Source organism: Harpia harpyja, chromosome W, assembly GCF_026419915.1.
Source record: "Harpia harpyja isolate bHarHar1 chromosome W, bHarHar1 primary haplotype, whole genome shotgun sequence".
Lineage (NCBI taxonomy): Eukaryota > Metazoa > Chordata > Aves > Accipitriformes > Accipitridae > Harpia > Harpia harpyja.
Window position 1 is genome coordinate 16,919,830 of NC_068968.1, and position 27,100 is coordinate 16,946,929.

At 43.6% G+C, this 27,100-nt stretch overlaps 1 protein-coding gene across 1 annotated transcript in view; it reads left to right on the plus strand.

Moving 5' to 3' along the window:
- Positions 1-27,100, plus strand: part of TBCA (tubulin folding cofactor A) — a 56,600-nt gene that overhangs the window by 20,066 nt on the left and 9,434 nt on the right. Inside the window, exon 2 of the mRNA XM_052775420.1 lies at positions 21,613-21,718. Coding sequence (XP_052631380.1) covers positions 21,613-21,718 — 106 coding nt within the window. The remainder of the gene's footprint in view (positions 1-21,612; positions 21,719-27,100) is intronic.

The window sequence follows — 27,100 nt, forward strand, 5'->3', positions numbered from 1 at the left end:
CTCAAGGTGCGGCCTCACCAGTGCTGAGTTCAAAGGGATGATCACTTCCCTAGTCCTGCTGGCCACACTATTTCTGATACAAGCAAGGATGCTATTGGCCTTCTTGGCCACCTGGACATGCTGCCAGCTCATATTCAGCCAGCTGTCTACCAACACCCCTAGGTCCTTTTCCGCCAGGCAGCTTTCCATCCAGTCTTCCCCAAGCCTGCAGCATTACATGGGATTGTTATGACCCAAGCGCAGGACTTGGGGAGTGGAGACCTTATAACTCTCTACAACTACATCTGTATAAAATACATTTCAATATACGAGTCTATCTAAGTGATACATTGTAAATAATGAATGTTGTCATCTACCTTTTTGAGTTTGAGGGGAGACAACAGTGAATTTTTTTTGAAGTGTAGAACCAAAGCTGTAGTTATTTTTGAGGTCAGTTTCATGCTGATCAATGAGATACCATTGCATTATAATATACTTTGTGGAGCTTTGTAGAGGCTTTTCTGAACAGAATATTCATGCTGAACTTGGTGTATACCAAAATTAATGCATTTATTCTGATAATACAGAATACATCTTAAAGGTATGGTATTATTGCTTAACTGTAACATAAATAAAAAAAATGCTGGGAGGTTGAATTTCTTAGTCCTTGTTATTCTTAACCGTCCTTTATGTTTTGTTTATGTATTGCATTCTAAATTACTCTTCTTTCAACTAAAGTTCTGTCTTATGTTGCCTTCAGTATATCTGGTGACTTCGTTTCCACTTAGTTATCATATATCATAGTTGCACTTAAGAAGAATTTGAAAAATACAATAGCATTTTAATGTAGCTGAAAGGATACGTGTCATGGTTTAACCCCAGCCAGCAACTAAGCACCACGCAGCCACTCACTCACTCCCCCCCCACCCAGTGGGATGGGGGAGAAAATCGGGAAAAGAAGTAAAACTCGTGGGTTGAGATAAGAGCGGTTTAATAGAACAGAAGAAACTAATAACGATAATGATAACATTAATAAAATGACAATAGTAATAATAAAAGGACTGGAACATACAAATGATGCGCAGTGCAATTGCTCACCACCTGCTGATCGATGCCCAGTTAGTTCCCGAGCGGTGATCCCCCCACCCCCACTCCCCCCAGTTTATATACTAGATGTGATGTCACATGGTATGGAATACCCCATTGGCCACTTTGGGTCAGCTGCCCTGGCTGTGTCCTGTGCCAACTTCTTGTGCCCCTCCAGCCTTCTTGCTGGCTGGGCATCAGAAGCTGAAACATCCTTGACTTTAGTCTAAACATTACTTAGCAACAACTGAAAACATCAGTGTTATCAACATTCTTCTCATACCTAGCTCAAAAACACAGCACTATACCAGCTACTAGGAAGACAATTAAATCTATCCCAGCTGAAACCAGGACAGTATCCACCCCTTATACTATACCACTGAAGTCATGCTCAGTTCCCATACCTTCAGTTACATCCTGGTCAATCATCATCACCTTTTCCATCCTTTTGAGATATATAGACAATGAGAGATATATATATTATATATACACACACACATGTATACACACACAGAGAAATAATTCGTTTAGTTTATGGGTCATGTTCATAAAATGTTCGTTGAGTTCATTTAGTTCCCAACTCAGGGCTCCATCTGTCATACCAGTCTTTCTGGGCAGGAGGGATGGTGCAAAGTCCTCTCAGTCAGCAGAGCAGGATTGGACTTCAGTGTGGTATGGGGAGCGGGTGACATTGGACGCAGCAGGAGGATGGTGTGCGCTGTTGGATTGTTGCATGCTGGAGTCAGTTCTGGTTCCATCACTACTGCACTTTGCTCAGTTTGATCACAGTTCATTCTTGCTTGATCTAAATGATTCTTACTATAGTACTATGGATATAGCATATAACAATTATAGTAAGGATAACATACAGTAGCAGGGTTATATAGCAACTAATATCATACAGTTTAATTCTGGCTATTCTCACCTAAAATCAAATCCCCTTGAGACACACATCGGACTTCCCCATCTTTTCGCATCACCCACCAAATGCACCCAGGTCCTTGAGCAAAAGCAATCCCACGAATGGGTTTACCTTTGCCTGAGGCAGGAGTAACCCAGACTGTCTTCCCTAGCATATTTTTTATGTGCACTACAGGGACTTTATCCCCTTCTACAGTATTTAAAAGTTCTGACTGAGCAGGGCCACCCCGATTGGCAGATCCTCTGGTGTTGACTAACCAGGTGGCTTTTGCTAAATGTGAATCCCAATGTTTGAAGGTTCCACCCCCCCATTGCTCTCAATGTAGTCTTTAACAGTCCATTGTATCATTTGATTTTCCCAGAGGCTGGTGCGTGATAGGGGATAAGATACACCCACTCAGTGCCATGCTCTTTGGCCCAGGTGTCTATGAGGTTGTTTCGGAAATGAGTCCTGTTGTCTGACTCAATTCTTTCTGGGGTGCCGTGTCACCACAAGACCTGCTTTTCAAGGCCCAGGATAGAGTTCCGGGCAGTGGCATGGGGTACAGAACATGTTTCCAGCCATCCGGTGGTTGCTTCCACCATCGTTAGCACATAGCGCTTGCCTTGGTGAGTTTGTGGGAGTGTGATATAGTCAATCTGCCAGGCTTCCCCATATTTATATTTCAGCCATCGCCCTCCATACCACAGGGGCTTTACCTGCTTGGCTTGCTTAATTGCAACACGTTTCACATTCATGGATAACCTGTGCAATAGTTTCCATGGTCAAGTCCACCCCTCGATCAGGAGCCCATCTATATGTTGCACCTCTTCCCTGATGGCCTGAGGTGTCATGGGCCCACTGAGCCATAAATAGCTCACCCTTATGTTGCCAGTCCAGATCCACCTGAGCCACTTCAGTCTTAGCAGCCTGATCCACCTGTTGGTTGTTTTGATGTTCTTCAGTGGCCCAACTCTTGGGTACATGAGCATCTACATGACGTACTTTTACAACCAGATTCTCTACCCGGGATGCAATATTTTGCCACAGTGCGGCAGCCCAAATGGGTTTACCCCTGCGCTGCCAGTTGCTCTGCTTCCATTGCTGTAACCACCCCCACAGGGCATTTGCCACCATCCATGAGTCAGTATAGAGATAGAGCACTGGCCATGTTTCTCTTTCAGCAATGTCTAACGCTAGCTGGATGGCTTTCACCTCTGCAAACTGACTCGATTCACCTTCTCCTTCAGCAGTTTCTGCAACTTGTCGTGTAGGACTCCATACAGCAGCTTTCCACCTCCGATGCTTTCCCACGATGCGACAGGATCCGTCAGTGAACAGGGCATATTGCCTCTCATTTTCTGGCAGTTTATTATACAGCGGGGCCTCTTCAGCATGTGCCACCTCCTCCTCTGGAGACATTCCAAAATCTTTGCCTTCTGGCCAGTCCGTGATCACTTCCAAAATTCCTGGGTGACTGGGGTTTCCTATGCGAGCCCGTTGTGTGATCAGTGCGACCCACTTACTCCACGTGGCATCAGTTGCGTGATGTGTAGAGGAGACCCTCCCTTTGAACATCCAGCCCAGCACTGGCAGTCAGGGTGCTAAGAGGAGCTGTGTTTCAGTACCAACCACTTCTGAGGCAGCTCGAACTCCTTCATATGCTGCCAATATCTCTTTTTCAGTTGGAGCATCAGGTCGTCGATATCCCTGACTCCAAAACCCCAGGGGTCGGCCTCAGATCTCCCCAGGTGCTTTCTGCCAGAGGCTCCAGGTAGGGCCATTCTCTCCAGCTGCAGTGTAGAGCACATTTTTAACATCTTGTCCTGCCCGGACTGGCCGAAGGGCTACTGCATGAACAATCTCCCGCTTAATTTGTTCAAAGGCTTGTTGTTGCTCAGGGCCGCATTTAAAATCATTCTTCTTTCAGGTCACTTGATAGAGAGGGCTTACAATCAGACTGTAATTTGGAATATGCATTCTCCAAAAACCCACAACATGTACAGAGGCCTGTGTTTCCTTTTTATTAGTCAGTGGAGACATAGCTGCTATTTTGTTGATCATGTCCATTGGGATCTGACAACGTCCATCTTGCCATTTTATTCCTAAGAACTGGATCTCCTGTGCAGGTCCCTTGACCTTACTTTCTTTTATGGCAAAACTGGCTTTCAGAAGGATTTGGATAATTTTCTTCCCCTTCTCAAAGACTTCTTCTGCTGTGTTGCCCCATACGGTGATGTCATCAATGTATTGCAGGTGTTCCAGAGCTTCACTTTTTTCCAGTGCAGTCTGGATTAGTCCATGGCAAATGGTGGGGCTGTGATTCCACCCCTGGGGCAGTCGATTCCAAGTGTACTGGACACGCCTCCAAGTAAAGACAAACTGTGGCCTGCACTCCGCTGCCAGCGGGGTTGAGAAAAACGCATTAGCAATGTCAATTGTGGCATACCACTTGGCTGCCTTTGACTAGTTCGTATTGAAGTTCTGGCATCTCTGGAACGGCAGCACTCAGCGGTGGCGTAACTTCATTCAGGCCACGATAGTCTACTGTTAGTCTCCACTCCCCATTAGACTTTCGCACGGGCCATATGGGACTATTAAAAGGTGAGCGAGTTTTGCTGATCACTCCTTGGCTCTCCAGTTGGCGAATCAACTTGTGGATGGGAATCAGAGAGTCTCGGTTGGTGCGATATTGGCGCCGGTGCACCGTTGTGGTAGCAATTGGCACTTGTTGTTCTTCAACCCTCAGCAACCCCACAATCGAAGGGTCTTGAGAGAGACCAGGCAGGGTAGACAGCTGTTTAATTCCCTCCGTCTCCAAGGCAGCTATACCAAAGGCCCAACAGTACCCCTTTGGGTCCTTGAAATATTCTGTCCTGAGATAGTCTATGGCAAGGATACATGGAGCCTCTGGACCAGTCACAATGGGGTGTTTCTGCCTTTCATTCGCAGTTCAGTCTCCAGTACAGTTCACTGTTGGGATCCCCCTGTCACACCAGAGATACAGATGGGTTCTGCCCCTTTATAACTTGATGGCATTAGAGTACACTGCGCGCTGGTGTCTACTAGAGTCTTGTACTCCTGTGGGTCTAACATGCCAGGCCACTGAATCCACACAGTCCAATGCACCTGGTTATCCCTTTCCTCCACCTGGCTGGAGGTAGGGCCCCTCTAATTCTGGTCAGAGTATCCAGTACTCACTTCTCGTAAAATTGGCTCAGAATTCCCTTCAAGAGGATCAGAAATAAGATCAGCTCTTCTAGTCTGTTAGGAAACTGGAGCAGTATTTTTCCTGGGAGAACCCCCTTTTGTGGTGGTTTTTCCTTGCAACTCACGTACCTGTGCATTTAGGACCGAGGTAGGTTTTCCATCCCATTTCCTCATGTCCTCTCCATGATCACATAGGTAAAACCACAGGGTTCCTCACGGTGTGTACCTTCTATATTCTCTCTCTTGGGCAGAGGAACGCTCACTCCTAATAGCTGAGACATTGGTCCTTACAGGTGGGAATTGGGGCATATCCTCTTTGAATTGCTGGACATCCTGGGACAGCTTCTCCACAGCCGAAATGCAAGCCTGTAGGGAGGAGGAGAGATTTTCTTTGTATTGACGGAGTTGGCAAGCCACTTCATCCACTGTTGGTGCTTCTTCATCTTTCCAGGTCATTATTGCCAGTGAGTTGGCATAGGACGATGGTGTGCTCCATACAGACTTCCGCCACATGGGTCGTGTGCATGGGACTTCGTCTGGATCTTTGGGTAATTGTGGGTTGTCCGGGTCATGATGAATCGTCTCTAGCACAGTTAACTCCCTCAGATATTGGATACCTCTTTCCATGGTGGTCCACTTGCCTGTTTGACATATAACATCTTCCTTTAAGGGGTACCTTTCCTTCATGCTTGACAGGAGTCGCCTCCAGAGGCTGATGGCTTGTGTCCCTTTTCCAATTGCCTTGTCAAGCTTCCCTGGCAAGCGATCCCAGCTGCTTGGCTTCCCTACCTTCTAATTCAAGGCTGTTAGCCCCATTGTCCCAGCATCGGAGGAGCCAGGTGATAATATGCTCACCTATACGGTGGCCAAAATCTTTTCGCATATCCCGCAGCTCACTCAAGGATAGGGATTGGGTCATTACTTCTGGTTCTGCCTCTTTTTACTGATCCCGTGATGACCCTGGCTCATCTTCATCCTTTGCTAAGCGAACTGATTTTTTTGTATATTTCTTCTTCTGTATGGGGGCACATGATACTGGTGCAGGTTGGTCCGCTGGTTCAGTTACAGTACTGCTTGCAGAGCTTTGGGTAGCTGCAGTGCTCGTTGCCGGGACTGAAGTGACCGCAGTGCCCGTCGCCGAGGTTTGGGTGGCCGTAGTACTCGTCGCTGGGGCTGGAGGGACCGCAGTGCCCGTCGCCGAGGTTTGGCTAGCCTCAGTGCCTGTCACTGAGGTTTGGGTAGCTGCAGTGCCTGTTGTCTTGTTGTTAGGTCCAGAGACCTTCTCTTCCCCTTGAGGGTACTGAGTGGTGTTGAACAGGGCTCGATAGGCATGGGCCAGGCCCCAGCACGTTGCAGCGATTTGTATCTCTCTGGAGTTGCTGGGGTGACAGCATACCTTTTCCAAATATTTTACTAGTTCTTCTGGATTCTGCACTTGTTCAGGGGTGAAGTTCTAAACCATTGGAGGTGCCTGCTGTTCTAGGTACTTGCCCATACTACCCCACACACCCTGCCACTCATAATTATCCAGCCTCGGGGCAGATCTCTGGGTGATCTTCTCAAATAGTTGTTTAACCTTAAACAAGAGCTGAACCACATTCAGGAGCATGCTAATTCCTAGCAGTAGGGCTAGGACCATGCTGGTCCCAACATCCCAAGAGTATTCAAATTTTTCAAAATTCTCAAACACCATTGTAACTGGACTGAAGGAGAAAGGAGAGGGGAAGAAAGGTATCCCACCCATAGACTGGTTTTCCAAGGAGGAAAGGTAAATGGTGTAATTATTAATAGTTTACCACAGATGGCTTCCACAGTATAAAGGTGGCAATGCTGAGTGCAAGTACCAGATTAATCCCACAGCCGACGACTTTATCATACCATAAACCAGTGTTATACAATACATCAAAGCGAAAACCTTAATCCACCTCCCACGGATGATAAGCAGCAGAAGAGGGACTAGATACAGCAAGTGAGGTGATACATAACAGAACTTTAAAAACCAGAGCAACAACTCTAAGAACACATAAATCAACATAATGACCAGCGACTATTAGACCAATGTAATGAATGCTTATAACAAATTTGTTTTAACAAGCTCTGGTCAGGTTTGTCGTTATCTCAACCCTTCATGCCCCACGTTGGGCGCCAAAATGGACTGTCGTGGTTTAACCCCAGCCAGCAACTAAGCACCACGCAGCCGCTCACTCACTCCCCTCCCACCCAGTGGGATGGGGGAGAAAATCGGGAAAAGAAGTAAAACCCGTGGGTTGAGATAAGAACGGTTTAATAGATCAGAAAAGAAGAAACTAATAATGATAATGATAACACTAATCAAATGACAACAGTAATAATAAAAGGATTGGAATATACAAGTGATATGCAATGCAATTGTTCACCCCCCACTGATCGATGCCCAGTTAGTCCCTGAGTGGCGATCCCCCCAGCCCCACTCCCCCCAGTTTATATACTAGATGTGATGTCACATGGTATGGAATACCCCGTTGGCCACTTTGGGTCAGCTGCCCTGGCTGTGTCCTGTGCCAACTACTTGTGCCCCTCCAGCCTTCTTGCTGGCTGGGCATCAGAAGCTGAAACATCCTTGACTTTAGACTGAACACTACTTAGCAACAACTGAAAACATCAGTGTTATCAACATTCTTCTCATACCTAATTCAAAAACATAGCACTGTACCAGCTACTAGGAAGACAATTAACTCTATCCCAGCTGAAACCAGGACATAAATAATGATACATTTATTAGCTTGCACTCCTATTAAGGGTAGGACTTGGCTTTTTTCAGAAGTTGGCATTTGGGTACAAATCCAACAATCACATTTGCAGAGTATTTGAGTTATATTCTGTGTTAAGATTAAATGGAAATTGTGATCCTAAGATGATGTCTGGCACACTTGACTCATTGCTACCACAATTGTTACAAACAAAACATAAAAATCAGTCATAACTTTTTCAATTTCAGTTTAAGGGGAGACTCTTGTTCAAGTGTCCATGAGGTTGGAGCCCTCTTAATTCTGGATTAATGAATCCACAGACCTTTGCCTTGGACCTTGACAGCTGTATAAGTAGTCAGGTGTACCTGGAATGCTCCATTCCACTTCTCAGTTAGCAGCTCCGAATTCCATGACTTGACGTAGACCCAATCTCCAGGTTGAAATGGATGGGCTGGTGTATCCAGGTCCAAGGGCCTGCTTGTTGTTACGTACTTTTGCAATTCCTGTAAAGTCTTTCCCAAGGACATTAAGTAATTATTCAAGTCCATTGCCCCTTTAATGTAGATTGTTCCTGGTATATGTGGGGCCTGGTAAGGCCTCCCATAAAGTAACTCGTAAGGGCTCAAACTGTTTTTACCACGAGGTTGTATTCTGATTCTTAACAGCGCTAGAGATAGCGCTTGTATCCAAGTCATTGATGTTTCCTGACATATTTTTCCAATCTGTAATTTAAGTGTATAGTTCATTCTATATGTATAATTCAACCCTAGCCTTCTCACTGCCCGGGGGTGGGTATGAGGAGCAGAAAAGGCCTTGACTCTGTGTAAGCACTGCTCAGCAATAACTGAAACATCCCTGTATTATCAGCACTGTTTTCAGCACAAATACAAAACATAGCGTCATACTAGCTACTATGAAGAAAATTAACCCTATCCCAGCCAAAACCAGCACAGACAAGTATAAGTAATCCATATTGTTTCCTTTTTTGATTTTCGATTCTTGCAGTTAAAAGTTAAAGTTACTGTAGCTTATATTTTGTAAGACACTGTAAAATATTTGCTAAAGTTATGTTTGTAGTAGTGTGAGGGACTGAAAGAGGTAATGTCTCTGTCGTGGTTTAACCCCAGCCAGCAACTAAACACCACGCAGCCGCTCACTCACTCCCCCCCCACCCAGTGGGATGGGGGAGAAAATCGGGAAAAGAAGTAAAACTCGTGGGTTGAGATAAGAACGGTTTAATAGAACAGAAAAGAAGAAACTAATAATGATAATGATAACACTAATAAAATGACAACAGCAATAATGAAAGGATTGGAATGTACAAATGATGCGCAGTGCAATTGCTCACCACCCGCCAACCGACACCCAGCCAGTCCCCGAGCGGCGATTCCCCCACCCCCACTTCCCCGTTCCTATACTAGATGGGACGTCACATGGTATGGAATACCCCGTTGGCCAGTTTGGGCCAGGTGCCCTGGCTGTGTCCTGTGCCAACTTCTTGTGCCCCTCCAGCTTTCTCACTGGCTGGGCATGAGAAGCTGAAAAATCCTTGACTTTAGTCTAAACACTACTGAGCAACAAGTGAAAACATCAGTGTTATCAACATTCTTCGTATACTGAACTCAAAACATAGCACCATACCAGCTACTAGGAAGACAGTTAACTCTATCCCAGCTGAAACCAGGACAGTATCCACCCCTTATTCTATACCATTGACATCATGCACAGTTCCCATACCTTTAGTTACATCCTGATCAATCATCACCTTTCCATCCCTTTAAGACATATGAACAATGATATATATATATATATGTATACACACACAGAGATATCATTCCTTTAGTTCATGGGTCATGTTCATAAAATGTTCATTGAGTTCATTTAGTTCCCGACTCTGGGCTCCATCTGTCATACCAGTCTTTCTGGGCAGGAGGGATGGTGCAAAGTCCTCTCAGTCGGTAGAGCAGAATTGGGCTTCAGTGCAGTGTGACAACCAGGTGACATTTGGCGCAGCAGGAGGATGGTGTGCACCGTTGGATTGTTGCATGCTGGAGTCAGTTCTGGTTCCATCACTACTGCGCTTTGCTCAGTTTTATCACAGTTCTTTTCTTGCTTGATCTAAGTGATTCTTACTATAGTACTATGGATATAGCACATAACAATTATAGTAAGGATAACATACAGTAGCAGGGTTATATATAGCAACTAATATACAGTTTAATTCTGGCTATTCTCACCTAAAATTAAATCCCCTTGAGGCACACATCGGACTTCCCCATCTTTTCGCATCACCCACCAAGTGCACCCAGGCCCTTGAGCAAAAGCAATCCCACGAATGGGTTTACCTTTGCCTGAGGCAGGAGTAACCCAGACTGTCTTCCCTAACATATTTTTTATGTGCACTACAGGGACTTTATCCCCTTCTACAGTATGTAAAAATTCTGACTGGGCAGGGCCACCCCGATTGGCAGATCCTCTGGTGTTGACTAACCAGGTGGCTTTTGCTAAATGTGTACCCCAATGTTTGAAAATTCCACCCCCCATTGCTCTCAATGTAGTCTTTAACAGTCCATTCTATCGTTCGATTTTCCCAGAGGCTGGTGCATGATAGGGGATATGATACACCCACTCAATGCCATGCTCTTTGGCCCAGGTGTCTATGAGGTTGTTTCGGAAATGAGTCCCGTTGTCTGACTCAATTCATTCTGGGGTGCCATGTCGCCACAAGACTTGCTTTTCAAGGCCCAGGATACTGTTCCGGGCGGTGGCATGGGGCACAGAATATGTTTCCAGCCATCTAGTGGTTGCTTCCACCATCGTGAGCACATGGCGCTTGCCTTGGTGAGTTTGTGGGAGTGTGATATAGTCAATCTGCCAGGCTTCTCCATGTTTATATTTCAGCTATCGCCCTCCATACCACAGGGGCTTTAACCGCTTGGCTTGCTTAATTGCAGCACATGTTTCACATTAATGGATAGCCTGTGCAATAGTGTCCATGGTCAAGTCCACCCCTCGATCAGGAGCCCATCTATATGTTGCATCTCTTCCCTGATGGCCTGAAGCATCATGGGCCCACTGAGCCATAAATAGCTCACCCTTATGTTGCCAGTCCAGGTCCACCTGAGCCACTTCAATCTTGGCAGCCTGATCCACCTGTTGGTTGTTTTGATGTTCTTCAGTGGCCTGACTCTTGGGTATGTGAGCATCTACATGATGTACTTTTACAACCAGATTCTCTACCCGGGATGCAATATTTTGCCACAGTGCGGCAGCCCAAATGGGTTTACCCCTGCGCTGCCAGTTGCTCTGCTTCCATTGCTGTAACCACCCCCACAGGGCATTTGCCACCATCCATGAGTCAGTATAGAGATAGAGCACTGGCCATGTTTCTCTTTCAGCAATGTCTAACGCTAGCTGGATGGCTTTCACCTCTGCAAACTGACTCGATTCACCTTCTCCTTCAGCAGTTTCTGCAACTTGTCGTGTAGGACTCCATACGGCAGCTTTCCACCTCCGATGCTTTCCCACGATGCGACAGGATCCGTCAGTGAACAGGGCATATTGCCTCTCATTTTCTGGCAGTTTATTATACAGCGGGGCCTCTTCAGCACGTGCCACCTCCTCCTCTGGAGACATTCCAAAATCTTTGCCTTCTGGCCAGTCCGTGATCACTTCTAAAATTCCTGGGCGACTGGGGTTTCCTATGCGAGCCCGTTGTGTGATCAGTGCAATCCACTTACTCCACGTGGCATCAGTCGCGTGATGTGTAGAGGAGACCCTCCCTTTGAACATCCAGCCCAGCACTGGCAGTCGGGGTGCTAAGAGGAGCTGTGTTTCAGTACCAACCACTTCTGAGGCAGCTCGAACTCCTTCATATGCTGCCAATATCTCTTTTTCAGTTGGAGTATAGCGAGCTTCAGATCCCCGATATCCTCGACTCCAAAACCCCAGGGGTCGGCCTCGGGTCTCCCCAGGTGCTTTCTGCCAGAGGCTCCAGGTAGGGCCATTCTCCCCAGCTGCAGTATAGAGCACATTTTTAACATCTTGTCCTGTCCGGACTGGTCCAAGGGCTACTGCGTGAACAATCTCCCGTTTAATTTGTTCAAAGGCTTGTTGTTGCTCAGGGCCCCATTTAAAATCATTCTTCTTCCAGGTCACTTGATAGAGAGGGCTTACAATCAGACTGTAATTTGGAATATGCATTCTCCAAAACCCCACGGCACCTAAGAAGGCCTGTGTTTCCTTTTTATTAGTCAGTGGAGACATAGCTGCTATTTTGTTAATCACCTCCATTGGGATCTGACAACGTCCATCTTGCCATTTTATTCCTAAAGAACTGGATCTCCTGTGCAGGTCCCTTGACCTTACTTTCTTTTATGGCAAACCGGCTTTCAGAAGGATTTGGATTATTTTCTTCCCTTTCTCAAATACTTCTTCTGCCATGTTGCCCCATACGATGATGTCATCAATGTATTGCAGGTGTTCCGGAGCTTCACCTTTTTCCAGTGCAGTCTGGATTAGTCCATAGCAAATGGTGGGGCTGTGTTTCCACCCCTGGGGCAATCGATTCCAAGTGTACTGGACACCCCTCTAAGTAAAGGCAAATTGTGGATGACACTCTGCTGCCAGAGGGATTGAGAAAAACGCATTAGCAATGTCAATTGTAGCATACCACTTGGCTGCCTTTGACTCTAGTTCGTATTGAAGTTCTGGCATCTCTGGAACGGCAGCACTCAGCGGTGGCGTAACTTTATTCAGGCCGCGATAGTCAACTGTTAGTCTCCACTCCCCATTAGACTTTCGCACGGGCCATATGGGACTATTAAAAGGTGAGCGAGTTTTGCTGATCACTCCTTGGCTCTCCAGTTGGTGAATCAACTTGTGGATGTGTCGTGGTTTAACCCCAGCCAGCAACTAAGCACCACGCAGCCACTCACTCGCTCCCCCCCACCCAGTGGGATGGGGGAGAAAATCGGGAAAAGAAGCAAAACCCGTGGGTTGAGATAAGAACGGTTTAATAGAACAGAAAAGAAGAAACTAATAATGATAATGATAACACTAATAAAATGACAACAGTAATAATGAAAGGATTGGAATGTACAAATGATGCGCAGTGCAATTGCTCACCACCCGCCGACCGACACCCAGCCAGTCCCCGAGCGGCGAATCCCTGCCCCCCACTTCCCCGTTCCTGTACTGGATGGGACGTCACATGGTATGGAATACCCCGTTGGCCAGTTTGGGTCAGGTGCCCTGGCTGTGTCCTGTGCCAGCTTCTTGTGCCCCTCCAGCTTTCTCGCTGGCTGGGCATGAGAAGCTGAAAAATCCTTGACATTAGTCTAAACACTACTGAGCAACAACTGAAAACATCAGTGTTATCAACATTCTTCGTATACTGAACTCAAAACATAGCACTGTACCAGCTACTAGGAAGACAGTTAACTCTATCCCAGCTGAAACCAGGACAGGATGGGAATCAGAGAGTCTCGGTTGGTGCGATATTGGCGCCGGTGCACCGTCGTGGTAGCAATTGGTACTTGTTGTTCTTCAACCCTCAGCAACCCCACAATCGAAGGGTCTTGAGAGAGACCAGGCAGGGTAGACAGCTGTTCCGTGCCCTCCGTCTCCAAGGCAGCTATACCAAAAGCCCATTGATACCCCTTTGGGTCCTTAAAATACCCTCTCCTGAGATAGTCTATGCCAAGGATGCACGGAGCCTCTGGACCAGTCACAATGGGGTGTTTCTGCCTTTCATTCCCAGTTAGGCTTACTTCAGCTTCCAATACAGTTAACTCTTGGGATCCCCCTGTCACACCAGAAATACAAATGGGTTCTGCCCCTTCATAACTTGATGGCATTAAAGTACACTGTGCGCTGGTGTCTACTAAATCCTTATACTGCTGTGGGTCTAACGTGCCAGGCCATCGAATCCACACAGTCCAATAGACCCGGTTATCCCTTTCCTCCACCTGGCTGGAGGCAGGGCCCCTCTAATTCTGGTCAGAGTATCCAGTATTCACTTCTCGTAAAATTGGCTCAGAATTCCCTTCAAGAGGATCAGAAATAACATCAGCCCTTCTACTCTGTTTGGAATCCGGAGCAGCATTTTTCCTGGTAGAATCCCCTTTTGTGGTGGTTTTTCCTCGCAGCTTGCGTACCCGTGCATTTAGGACCGAGGTAGGTTTTCCATCCCATTTCCTCATGTCCTGTCCATGATCACATAAGTGAAACCACAGGGCACCTCGCGGTGTGTACCTTCTATATTCTCTCTCTTGGGCAGAGGAACGCTCACTCCTAATAGCTGAGACATTGGTCCTTACAGGTGGGCAACAGGACATCTCCTCTTTGAATTGCTGGAAATCCTGGGACAGCTTCTCCACAGCCGAAATGCAGGCTTGTAGGGAGGAGGAGAGATTTTCTTCGTATTGACGGAGTTGGCGAGCCACTTCATCCACTGTCGGTGCCTCTTCGTCTTTCCAGGTCATTATTGCCAGTGAGTTGGCATAGGACGATGGTGCGCTCCGTACAAACTTCCGCCACATGGGTCGCGTGCATGGGACTTCGTCTGGATCTTTGGGTAATTGTGGGTTGTCCGGGTCATGATGAATTGTCTCTAGCACAGCTAATTCCCTCAGATATTGGATACCTTTTTCCATGGTTGTCCACTTGCTTGATTGACATATAACATCTTCCTTAAAGGGGTACCTTTCCTTCACACTTGACAGGAGTCGCCTCCAGAGGCTGATGGCTTGTGTCCCTCTTCCAATTGCCTTGTCAATGCCACCTTCCCTGGCAAGCGATCCCAGCTGCTTGGCTTCCCTACCTTCTAATTCCAAGCTATTAGCCCCATTGTCCCAGCATCGGAGGAGCCAGGTGATAATATGCTCACCTATACGGCGGCCAAAATCTTTTCGCATATCCCGCAGCTCACTCAAGGATAGGGACCGGGTTATTACCTCTGGTTCTGCCTTTTCCTCTTGTTCCTGTGATGACCCTGGTTCACCTTCATCCTTCGCTAAGCGAACTGATTTTTTTGTATATTTCTTCTTCTTCATGGGGGCAACTGATACTGGTGCAGGTTGGTCCGCTGGTTCAGTTGCAGTACTGCTCGCCGGGTCTTGCATAACCGCAGTGTCTGTTGCCACGGTTTGGGTAGCTGCTGTGCTCGTCGCCGGGGCTGGAGGGACCTCAGTGCCCGTTGCCGAGGTTTGAGTGACCGCAGTGCTCATCGTTTTGTTGTTAGGTCCAGAGACCTTCTCTTCCCCTTGAGGGTACTGAGTGGTGTCGAACAGGGCTCGATAGGCATGGGCCAGGCCCCAGCACGTTGCAGCAATTTGTATCTCTCTCGAGCTGCCAGGGTGACAGCATACCTTTTCCAAATATTTTACTAGTTCTTCTGGATTCTGCACTTGTTCAGGGGTGAATTTCCAAAACATTGGAGGTGCCCACTTTTCTAGGTACTTGCCCATACTACCCCACACACCCTGCCACTCATAATTATCCAGCCTCGGGGCAGATCTCTGGGTGATTTTCTTAAATAGTTGTTTAGCCTTAAACAAGAGCTGAACCGCATTCAGAAGCATGCTAATTCCTAGCAGTAGGGCTAGGACCATGCTGGTCCCAACATCCCAAGAGTATTCAAATTTTTCAAAATTCTCAAACACCATTGTAACTGGACTGAAGGAGAAAGGAGAGGGGAAGAAAGGTATCCCACCCATAGACTGGTTTTCCAAGGAGGAAAGGTAAATGGTGTAATTATTAATAGTTTACCACAGATGGCTTCCACAGTATAAAGGTGGCAATGCTGAGTGCAAGTACCAGATTAATCCCACAGCCGACGACTTTATCATACCATAAACCAGTGTTATACAATACATCAAAGCGAAAACCTTAATCCACCTCCCACGGATGATAAGCAGCAGAAGAGGGACTAGATACAGCAAGCGAGGTGATACATAACAGAACTTTAAAAACCAGAGCAACAACTCTAAGAACACATAAATCAACATAATGACCAGCGACTATTAGACCAATGTAATGAATGCTTATAACAAATTTGTTTTAACAAGCTCTGGTCAGGTTTGTCATTATCTCAACCCTTCGTGCCCCACGTTGGGCGCCAAAAAGGACTGTCGTGGTTTAACCCCAGCCAGCAACTAAGCACCACGCAGCCACTCACTCACTCCCCCCCCACCCAGTGGGATGGGGGAGAAAATCGGGAAAAGAAGCAAAACCCGTGGGTTGAGATAAGAACGGTTTAATAGAACAGAAAAGAAGAAACTAATAATGATAATGATAACATTAATCAAATGACAACAGTAATAATGAAAGGATTGGAATGTACAAATGATGCACAGTGCAATTGCTCACCACCCGCCGACTGACACCCAGCCAGTCCCCCGAGCGGCGATTCCCCAGCCCCCACTTCCCCGTTCCTATACTAGATGGGACGTCACATGGTATGGAATATCCCATTGGCCACTTTGGGTCAGCTGCCCTGGCTGTGTCCTGTGCCAACTTCTTGTGCCCCTCCAGCTTTCTTGCTGGCTGGGCATGAGAAGCTGAAAAATCCTTGACTTTAGTCTAAACACTACTGAGCAACAACTGAAGACATCAGTGTTATCAACATTCTTCTCATACTGAACTCAAAACATAGCACTGTACCAGCTACTAGGAAGACAGTTAACTCTATCCCAGCTGAAACCAGGACAGTCTCAAACATTATGGTGGGGCAAGTTCTGCTTAAGGAGGAACTCTTCCTAGCAGGGAACCACAGGTGAAAAGCAGCCCATCAGCACCCATCAGTAACAGGAGGGGGAGGGCATGCCAGAGAGTGCACAGCTCCCGGTTCTGATGTGCTGAGCAGGACAGCTCACCATGCAGGGAAGGGGCAGTTACTCCTCAAACAACCCCCAAGCCCAAAGGCTCAAAAACCACTCATGACACCTAATTAGCCTAATAAGTTCGAGTACCCACCCAAAGGAGGGGCAAGGTTGATAAAAGGACACAAACTGAAGTCCCAGGTGTGTGTGCCTACCGGAACTGGACCCCTTGACTGACTGAACCAATGCTGGACCTAGGACTAGTAAAATCTTTCTTCCTTTTTCTCTCTCTATCTTGTTCTCTCTTTTCTTTTCCTTTTCCATAATCCCTACACCTTATCCCTTTAGACATAAACCATTGACCAAGTCTGGGACTAGGAGTGGATCCAGCTGCCCCTAGGCTCTTCTCTGAGAGGGAGTCTAGAAAGCAAGGGGGTCTGCTCTGAACCTCGTAACTCAACAGGAGGGCTCTCCTTATTGTCTTTCCTGAACTGATCCCCAAATAAGCAAGGCCTGTAGTATATGTTTGGTGATGTATGGTTAGCAGATGTTACACAGTTTACTGACATGGTTTCATGCCAATTTTTGTTGTGAGCATACCAATTTTTGTGGTGACCATGTCAATTCTTGTTGTGAGCAAATAAAAATTGAGTTTTGTGAGTTAAAGGATCCCTGGTGTCATTTCACCTTAGTCCTGACCTGAGAATCAGCAAATCTGAGTCGTTGTCCTGAGAAATTAGGATGTGATAAGTAGTTTTTATGGTTGTGGGGTTTTCTATCTATAAATGACCTGTGTACTTGAAATTTAACAAGTTATGGTCTGGCTTTTTCTGGTACCTACTGAGCTATTCTTACTCTGTTCACTGTGTATGATCATACCATATGTAAAGATTTATGGTTTAGTATTCATTTTAACCTGGGTGGGGATAAATACCCCCCACCTCCAGAAAAAAAGAAAACAAAACCAAACAATAAAACAAACCAAAACAAAAACAGAATCTTGCTTCTAGATAGACAAAGGGTGAAGGGAGAGGAACAAAGTATCCTGTGGGTATCTTGGTGTAGAATTCTGCTGAAATTTTTAAGGAAGATGTGATTAAGGGATAGTATTGCTCCATTATGAAATTTCACTTTCCTTTTGAAATCAATAGTTTGCTTTGATTTAGCATATCCCAAGCTACGTATTCAATAGAAACAGCTTCATGGCATCTAGAGGAAGGATCTAGTACAGAAAATGTTTTCAAGTCAAAGCTGCTTAATATCAGTATCCCAATCTTATGAATGATAAATGGAACATTAAATTGGGCAATTCTGATTACTGAACAAAGTGCAATGGAAAAAATGTCACAGAAAGCAGTCTCGTATTTCAGTTTTCATGTAATGTTTCCAGTTTTGAAAGCAGAATATTTCAAGTTCTGCTTCTGAAATGTACAATTAATATGGAAATAGAAGTAGGTAGATAAATATAGATGTAATTATTAAGCATCCAGATCTGAGAAAGGTGGGCAAAAAATCAAGTTAAAATTTAGTTCTAAACTAGGCCAGAACATGCAGTCCTTTACCTTTTGACAAAAGTAAGCAAACTTGAATAGCAGTCAGTTTGAAAAGTTAGCGTGCATAGAGGGAGATGTGAGTGTGAAAACGTAATGTGAAAACATAAGTAGTGACAAACATTGTGCATTTAGTTTCAATGGCATACACGCTTTAGTAAGTGAATCAACATAAAAACTGCTTTTAATCATATCTCTCTCCCCCTGCTCCTCAAGGGAATTTTCTGTTCTCATTCAAAAAAAATCAGCTGTCTCACAGGTTGATTAACTTTTTTGGAACCTAAAAATAGTAAAGCAAATAATACTGTCTGGAGCAACCTTGATCAAACAATTAACTCATCCTCTATTAAATCAATATTTGCTGATGCTAATACTGGAGCTAGTTCCAGTAGTTGGAATTACAGCCCCTGATTTAGTATCTTTATTAGTAGTAATTAGGCTGCTGTCTTTCCCCAGTACTACTGGCCTAGATGTTACCTACTGTCCTGGTTTCACCTGGGATAGAGTTAATTGTCTTCCTAGTAGCTGGTACAGTGCTATGTTTTTGAGTTAGGTATGAGAAGAATGTTGATAACACTGATGTTTTCAGTTGTTGCCAAGTAGTGTTTAGTCTAAAGTCAAGGATTTTTCAGCTTCTCATGCCCAGCCAGCAAGAAGGCTGGAGGGACACAAGAAGTTGGGAGGGGACACAGCCAGGGCAGCTGACCCAAACTGGCCAAAGGGGTATTCCATACCATGTGATGTCATGCCTAGTATATAAACTGGGGGGAGTGGGGGTGGGGGGATTGCTGCTCAGGGACTAACTGGGCGTTGATCAGTGGGTGGTGAGCAATTGCACTGTGCATCATTTATTGTCGTGGTTTCAGCTGGGATAGAGTTAACTGTCTTCCTAGTAGCTGGTATGGTGTTATGTTTTGAGTTCAGTATGAGAAGAATGTTGATAACACTGATGTTTTCAGTTGTTGCTAAGTAGTGTTTAGACTAAAGTCAAGGATTTTTCAGCTTCTCATGCCCAGCCAGCAAGAAAGCTGGAGGGGCACAAGAAGTTGGCACAGGACACAGCCAGGGCAGCTGACCCAAAGTGGCCAATGGGATATTCCATACCATGTGACATCCCATCTAGTATAGGAACTGGGGGGAGTGGGGGTGGGGAATCGCCGCTCAGGGACTAGCTGGGTGTCAGTCGGTGGGTGATGAGCAATTGCACTGTGCATCATTTGTACATTCCAATCCTTTCATTATTGCTGTTGTCATTTTATTAGTGTTATCATTATCATTATTAGTTTCTTCTTTTCTGTTCTATTAAACTGTTCTTATGTCAACCCACGAGTTTTACTTCTTTTCCCAATTTTCTCCCCCATCCCACTGGGTGGGGGGGAGTGAGTGAGCAGCTGCGTGGTGCTTAGTTGCTGGCTGGGGTTAAACCATGACACCTACACTACATGCTCTACACACTGCTTCTTTATAAGACTGAAGGCCTTCTCCGATGGTGTGATTCCACAGGGGTTGAAGCCAGTTCAGGTGAGTGTTGCCACAGCCCAATTTAGATCAACTGTTGTGGAATCACAGCTTAAGGCTATTTTGGCAAAACAATTTTTAATGATGAAAACTCTGTCAAAAGCGGGGAGAATTCCTGATGTTGCAATATCAGCATATTCTCTTTGGAATTTTTCTCAAGATATTACTGCAGTGGTGCTTTTGTGGCAGCTTCAGTTCAAAAGGTCCTTATCAACCCAGTACTGTTCTGTCCATCCTCAGCAGCACTTCTAGTAGAGCACTTAACTGTGACAAATTAGGAATTAATTTGCTCTGATGTGCTAATGTGACCAAGAAGCTCTCTACAAGACCTTTATTCTCTTTTCGTTTGTATAATATTCTTTGCTTCTTGGATCTGATTATGTTCTTTTGGCTGTTGAGTTCTCCTTAAACAATCTTATCTAATATAGGCTGATCTGATATAGACTTGTTCTTGTTTGGGGAAGGATTTTCTTTGGCATGCTCTCAGGTTTGCACTAGTATCTCAATGTTTGTTTTGCTCTTGAATTAGCTAATCAGCAATTACTTCTTCATTCTCCAGATCCTGAAGGATGTTTTGGTTCGAATCTAGCATTATGTAATCCAACATATACATAATGAACATACATAACAAAGTAGGAGATGTAACAGCAAAATTGCAATAACAACAAATAATTAAGCCTCATAATGGAATTGTAATGTAAAAATTACTGCAGGACATCAGACTAGACTACCTTAATATTCCCTTCTGACCTTCAAATTTTCTTGCATTACTCTTGAATCTACGCTTGTTAGCAAAAAGCATCCTGCTCCCAAATATGGGTCCATTATTAGGATTAAAAGATGGATTATTTTCCCTTTGAAAAATAATGCCATAAAGAAAATTGCTATAATGTAAATTATAGAACTGTTACTTTTGTCTATAACTCTCAAACCAGCATCAAGGTAAACAGAGAAAATACTCTAGAGAACACAAGACTATGAGGCTACTGTGTTATTTGGGAATTTTACTTTTCATTATTTTGTATGAAAACTAGTATGGGAAATATTGCATTTAATAGCATGACATGGAATTGTGATCAGGGAAAAAAACCCAAAACAAACAAACCATTTTGGTATCATAGTTTGTGAACCTGAAAGTGCTTTTTCTTTTCATTTACACATGATAATTTTTTTTTAAGAGTTACTACTAAGAAGAATGTCCATCATTTTTTGGTGCAGGTGCAGTGGTGTTATTTAGTAGTGAATAGGAAAGAGGAAAGGCCACATGACTATAACAGGCAATATAGGTCACTCACAAAACCATCTGAGTCTGGATGGTGATGAGAAAGTCTGGCAAATGCTGATTTGAATGTCAATGATAAGAGTGTTGCCTTTGCAGACATCTTAATGTTAAGTTTGTTTTGGCTACCTATGATGTGAGGACTTTTTTTGAGATCGAGAGCGAGCTTTCTCCTCTGTAGTACTGTCTTTATTTTTATTAGCAGTCATCCAGATCTACAAGGCAGCTTCTTATCTGTTTCTATTATGTATTTGAAATGAAGTACCAGTATATAGGTTTTTTAGGATATTGTATATGGATAAGCCCACACAGAATCTTTAAAAATATTTTTAATTTAAATTAATAAGAATTATTATACATTATAGCTAAATTCTGCATTTCCTAGATGCAGTTTTTTGCAGTGGTTAAGAGCCTTTTTTTTATAAAACTGTATTATCTTATAGGGCTGCAGCTTTCAGGGTTTTTTTTTTTGTTTTCAATGGCATAACTTTTTAACATAATAGAACCAGATTAACACAATCACTTGGTTTAATTGCAGATTGGCAAAAGAAAAAGTTATGTATGAAAAAGAAGCAAAACAGCAAGAAGAAAAGATTGAAAAAATGAAAGCTGAAGCATGCAATGATTATGGAATTAAGAAGCAGGTAAACTATCCTAAAACTTGTTTTATAAAATCCTTCTTTGCTCTGATTTAATCATAGTCATCCTTAAATAAAAGAATCTCCTGTGCCTTTTTCCAGACTCCTGTTATATAAGTACTAGACTAAAATCCTGTCAATTATAAAAGTCATAATATGCATTTGTAGAAACTTCCTTTTCTCCAGAACTGTTAAATTATAAGGAGACTGGGTATGGATCGTTTAGCACTTGGTGTCAGAATGGCTATCACTCAGTAACAATGGGTACGGTTTAGAGTCACTATTACAATATGATTAAATTTTTCTTGGAAGGTTCCCCATAAAGGACAGCCATTGCAGACAGTTGGTACATGCCCTCTTAGAAGGAGTGTCAAGTTTACTTGTCACTGAGAGAAGGCTTGGGTTTGGGAGATTCATTTATATTCTTTACAGAAGTGTGGCATGTCTGTGTTTAACTGTGGCCTTTATATTCTTTCAGCTAAATATGTTATCTTTTAACTATGTTTTCCCAAGCATTTCCCAGATGTTTTCTCTTAAATCTTCACAGAAACTGAAACTGTAAATTAAAATTATTTTCACTTGTTTCAGTAGTCTGGTGACTTCGTGTTTGTCATGGTTTAACCCCAGCCAGCAACTAAGCACCATGCAGCCGCTCACTCACTCCTCCCCCACCCAGTGGGATGGGGGAGAAAATCGGGAAAAGAAGTAAAACTCGTGGGTTGAGATAAGAACGGTTTAATAGAACAGAAAAGAAGAAACTAATAATGATAATGATAACACTAATAAAATGACAACAGCAATAATAAAAGGATTGGAATGTACAAATGATGCACAGTGCAATTGCTCACCACCTGCCAATCGATGCCCAGTTAGTCCCCAAGCAGCAATCCCCCCACCCCCACTCCCCCCAGTTCCTATACTAGATGGGATGTCACATGGTATGGAGTACCCCATTGGCCACTTTGGGTCAGCTGCCCTGGCTGTGTCCTGTGCCAACTTCTTGTGCCCCTCCAGCCTTCTTGCTGGCTGGGCATGAGAAGCTGAAAAATCCTTGACTTTTAGTCTAAACACTACTTAGCAACAACTGAAAACATCAGTGTTATCAACATTCTTCTCATACCTAACTCAAAACATAGCACTGTACCAGCTACTAGGAAGACAATTAACTCTATCCCAGCTGAAACCAGGACAGTATTATAAAACCTACTGTTCTCCCATCTTAATTTTTAAACAATTAAATAATAGGTTAAACAAAATCCAATATAAAAATAAACAAAAACAAGCTAGGAGAAAGCCCTTTTAGAACAAACTTAAACAACTTATTTTAAAAGTTCAGATTTCAGTTCATGTGTGCGTGTCCTGCCTTGCTTTCATTATGCCATGAGAAAGAAATACAAATAAAGAATAATAATTTGTATACAAATAAAGAATTGTATTTATAGAGCTGAGCTGTCTTCTGCCTCACCACAGACTGAGACTCCAAGATCCTACAGAAATAGTATTTCTGAAGATCTGCTGGTGCTAACAAGAACTAATGAATGCAATTCCCATTTTTAGTGTCCCCCATTCATCAGGTTATTTGACTGCACTGTGGTATTTCCACAGTGACCTGGCAAGATATCATCAAAGTCAAAAACAGCGGAGGCTGGGAACTTCTGCTGTGAAATGAAATGTTACACACTACTTGAAGGTATTTTCAGAGACCAATGACAAAAGCCTTCAAAGAGAATAGTCTTGATTCATTCAGAAATTGCCTGATCCACTTTGAAAGCAATCAGTTCCTCCAATAACATCTTTACTTATTGTTCTTTTAGAGCACTTTGCATTCTGGAAGTTGTTAATATTTAAAGTTATCAGGAACTTGGAGGCTCAGAAAGAATGTGCACGCTTTTCATAGGATCAAATTTCTTACACTAAAGAAAATTATATAATACTAGGAGAGCTTGCTCAAAAAAACATTTTGGATAGAGTTAATACTTTGAGAAGTTCTTCAGGAAAAATATCTGTATTTACACATTTTAAGAATTGCTTTTAGTTAATAATTCTGAATCTGAATAACTTTATTTAAAAATATGGTTATAGACTTTATTTCAGTAATGAAAAATAGCATTTGGGGGATGAGAATGAATTCAATCATTTGAGACTAGGAGAATAATTTTAATTTATTTTAGCTGAGGTATCAGCTAAATCAGGTATGTATATACAAACCAATCCAGAGTTGAGGGAGGGATGCTTAAAAGCATTACTTACCTCTTAATGTACTACTATTGTCATTTAGCTTTCTAGTTACAACTCTGCAGTAGAACATATGGTTTAACAGTACAGAAGTGTCTAAGGAAAAATTTACTTTAATAATGCCATTCCTAAAGCATATGTAGACTTTAGGGTGTGTCTGGTCTGTAAGGAGGGATCAGTCCCTTTGTAGAACAATAGTTAGGGTTTGACTCAATATTTTTCTCCTAACTCCTTATACAGTTGGGCACCTTGTGGTTCCTGTGAACTCAGGTGATCTCTAGCTGAGGCAGTGACCAACTAGGGTAGTTGGCAGTTGTTAGATACTAGCCTTCACCTGCACTGTCCAGAAAGACTAATTTAATGAGGAGCAGATTCAATATCTGAGAAACAAAAAGGACAGTTTGCTCGCAGTGCTGGTATACTCTGACCAAGAATATAACTTGAAGACCCCATATATTACCATTGTCCTGGGTGCATGTTGTATTTGCATTACTTGCTGTGTCTCAACTAATGTACTTCAGCTGAATCCAAGCTGGGTGAGATCTACTTGTGGTAGGTAGTATATCCCAGGGAAAGAATCGCTAGCATTACAGGGCAGGGAAGCCCTTCCTTTCCCATCACTTACAGTTTATTTAAAAAAACAAAAAGAGAAACCCCCACACCAACAAACAAAAACCAAATGAAAACAACAAACAACCCCCCTCAGCCCCCCCCACAACAAAAACCCCCAAACCAAAAAACCACACTGTTTTCTATCTGGTTTTTATCTACAAAAGGCAGATGAGAAGTTTAGAATTTAGGGGAAAGCTTATAACAATTTATTGGTAGAAAAAACATAATAAATGAAGAGCAGTATTTGGGGGAAAAATACTATGAAAGAAAATATTTTCATAAATTTTATATCTCAAAATCACACTATCTTCAACCACAAGACTTTTAGGAAAAAGGATTATTAAGTATTTTAATAAAATACTAAATTGAAAACTGTTAATAAAAACTGAACTATTTTATACAAAACAGGTTTGTACAAGTTAGAAAAAAAGCATTAAAAGACTTTTGATGTATTCTATCAGGTGTAAATTCTGCATATAGTTTCTGTAGAGGGTCATGAAGACCCCTGACTGGTAGCAGCAAATAATGCAGTTGTACCTCTGTGTGGATTTTTTTTGTAATGAAGCCTTAGTTTCCACACAGTTGTAATGGTTCTCGATATATGAAGACTTTACACAGGGCTTCATGATACTTTATCTGTAATAGAAACTTTTCACTGTAGTTGCTCATGAATGCAGACTAATGGTAGGAACCAGTAGTTTTCTGTATTTCTGTGGTTGTAGATTTGTTCCATACATAAATAACATCCTGTCCTGGTTTCAGCTGGGATAGAGTTAATTGTCTTCCTAGTAGCTGGTATAGTGCTATGTTTTGGGTTCAGTATGAAGAGAATGTTGATAACACTGATGTTTTCAGTTGTTGCTAAGTAATGTTTAGACTAAGTCAAGGATTTTTCAGCTTCCCATCTCATGCTTTTATCTTGAGGCTTGTGAGTGTGGGAAGAGCCTGAGGTATCTACTCTTTATTTCCTCTCAGTGGGATTGTAGATCTACTCTGGAGTTTTTGTTAACAGTCAGCATTTTTACTGATAAATGATAATTTTTATTTTTTTTAAATAGTTATCCTACAGTTCCAAATGATTTCTTGTGTAATGTCATTTCCAGATGAATTAAAAATCCAATGGATTTAACATAGAATTTAATACCTGTATGCCAAAGAGTACATACAGTCTTGCTAATACACAGTTTTTCTCCAAGTATTAGTGAAAATGGCAATATTTCTTTTGCTTTGTTGAGTAGAAGGTAGACTATTTCCTAAAACAGCTAAAAAGAAATACATTTGGAAACAATTTATATTGTTTTGGAAAATTATTGTTGAAGATGAGAATGAGCTGCTGTCCTGGGTTCAGCTGGGATAGAGTTAATTTTCACAGGAACCTGGGAGGGGGCACAGCCAGGACAGCTGACCTGAACTAGCCAAGGAGCTATTCCATACCATGTGACATCATGCTCAGTATATACCTGGAGAGCGGGCTGGGGGGAGCTCTCTCGGCTTTCGGTGGGGGAAGTGGCGGAGCGTCGGGTTCCGGGTGATGAGCAGTTGCACTGTGCATCACTCGTTTTGTATATTCTTTTATTAGTACCGTTGTTGTAACTTCTCTTTTTGTGTTGTCCCAGTAAATTGTCCTTATCTCAACCCTCGAGGTTCCGGGTTTTTTTTCTTTTCTCCTTTCTGATTCTCCTCCCCATCCCACCGGAGGGGGGCGGGAGGAGTGAGCGAGCGGCTGCGTGGTCCTTTGTTACCGGCTGGGCTGAAACCACAACAGCTGCTAATCTTGTTACTGGAGGAGTTCTAGCTGAAAGGAACATTGTAATGTTCTGTAACTTTTTCATTTCTAAATGTCTGTTTAGCATCAAAGAAATACTCTAGTTAGCTCATGTATTGGGTCTGGCTGGGATGGAGTTAATTTTCCCCATAGCAGCCCTCATAGTGCTGTGCTCTGCATCGGTAGCTAGAAAGGTGTTGATAACACACCAGTGTTTTGGCTACTGCTGAGCAGTGCTGGCACAGCATCAAGGCTCTCTCTCCAACATTCCCCCCCTCACCAATAGGCTGGGGGTGGGCAAGATCTTAGGAAGGGACACAGCCAGGACAGCTGACCCAAACTGACCAAAGGGATATTCCATACCATATGACTTCTGCTCAGCAATAAAAGCTAAGAGAAAGGAGGGGGCAGGGGGCATTTGTTATTACAACATTTGTCTTCCGGAGCAACTGCTATGCATGCTGAAGCCCTGCTTCCCAGGAAGTGGCTGGCCATTGCCTGCTGATGGAAAGTAGAGAATAAATCTTCTGTTTTCCTTTGCTTCCATGTGCAGCCTTTGCTTTTGCTTTTATTAAACTGCCTTTATCTTGACCCATGAGTTTTTTCCATCTTATTTCTCCCCCCCCACTGAGGAGGGGGAGGGATAGAGCAGCTTGGTGGGCACCTGACATCCAGCCAAGGTCAACCCACCACAGCTCAGTTGGCTTTTTAAGTTTTTAACTCTTTCCACCCCCCACCCTATTGGTTCAAACAAAGTTTCAATCTTCTCACTAAGT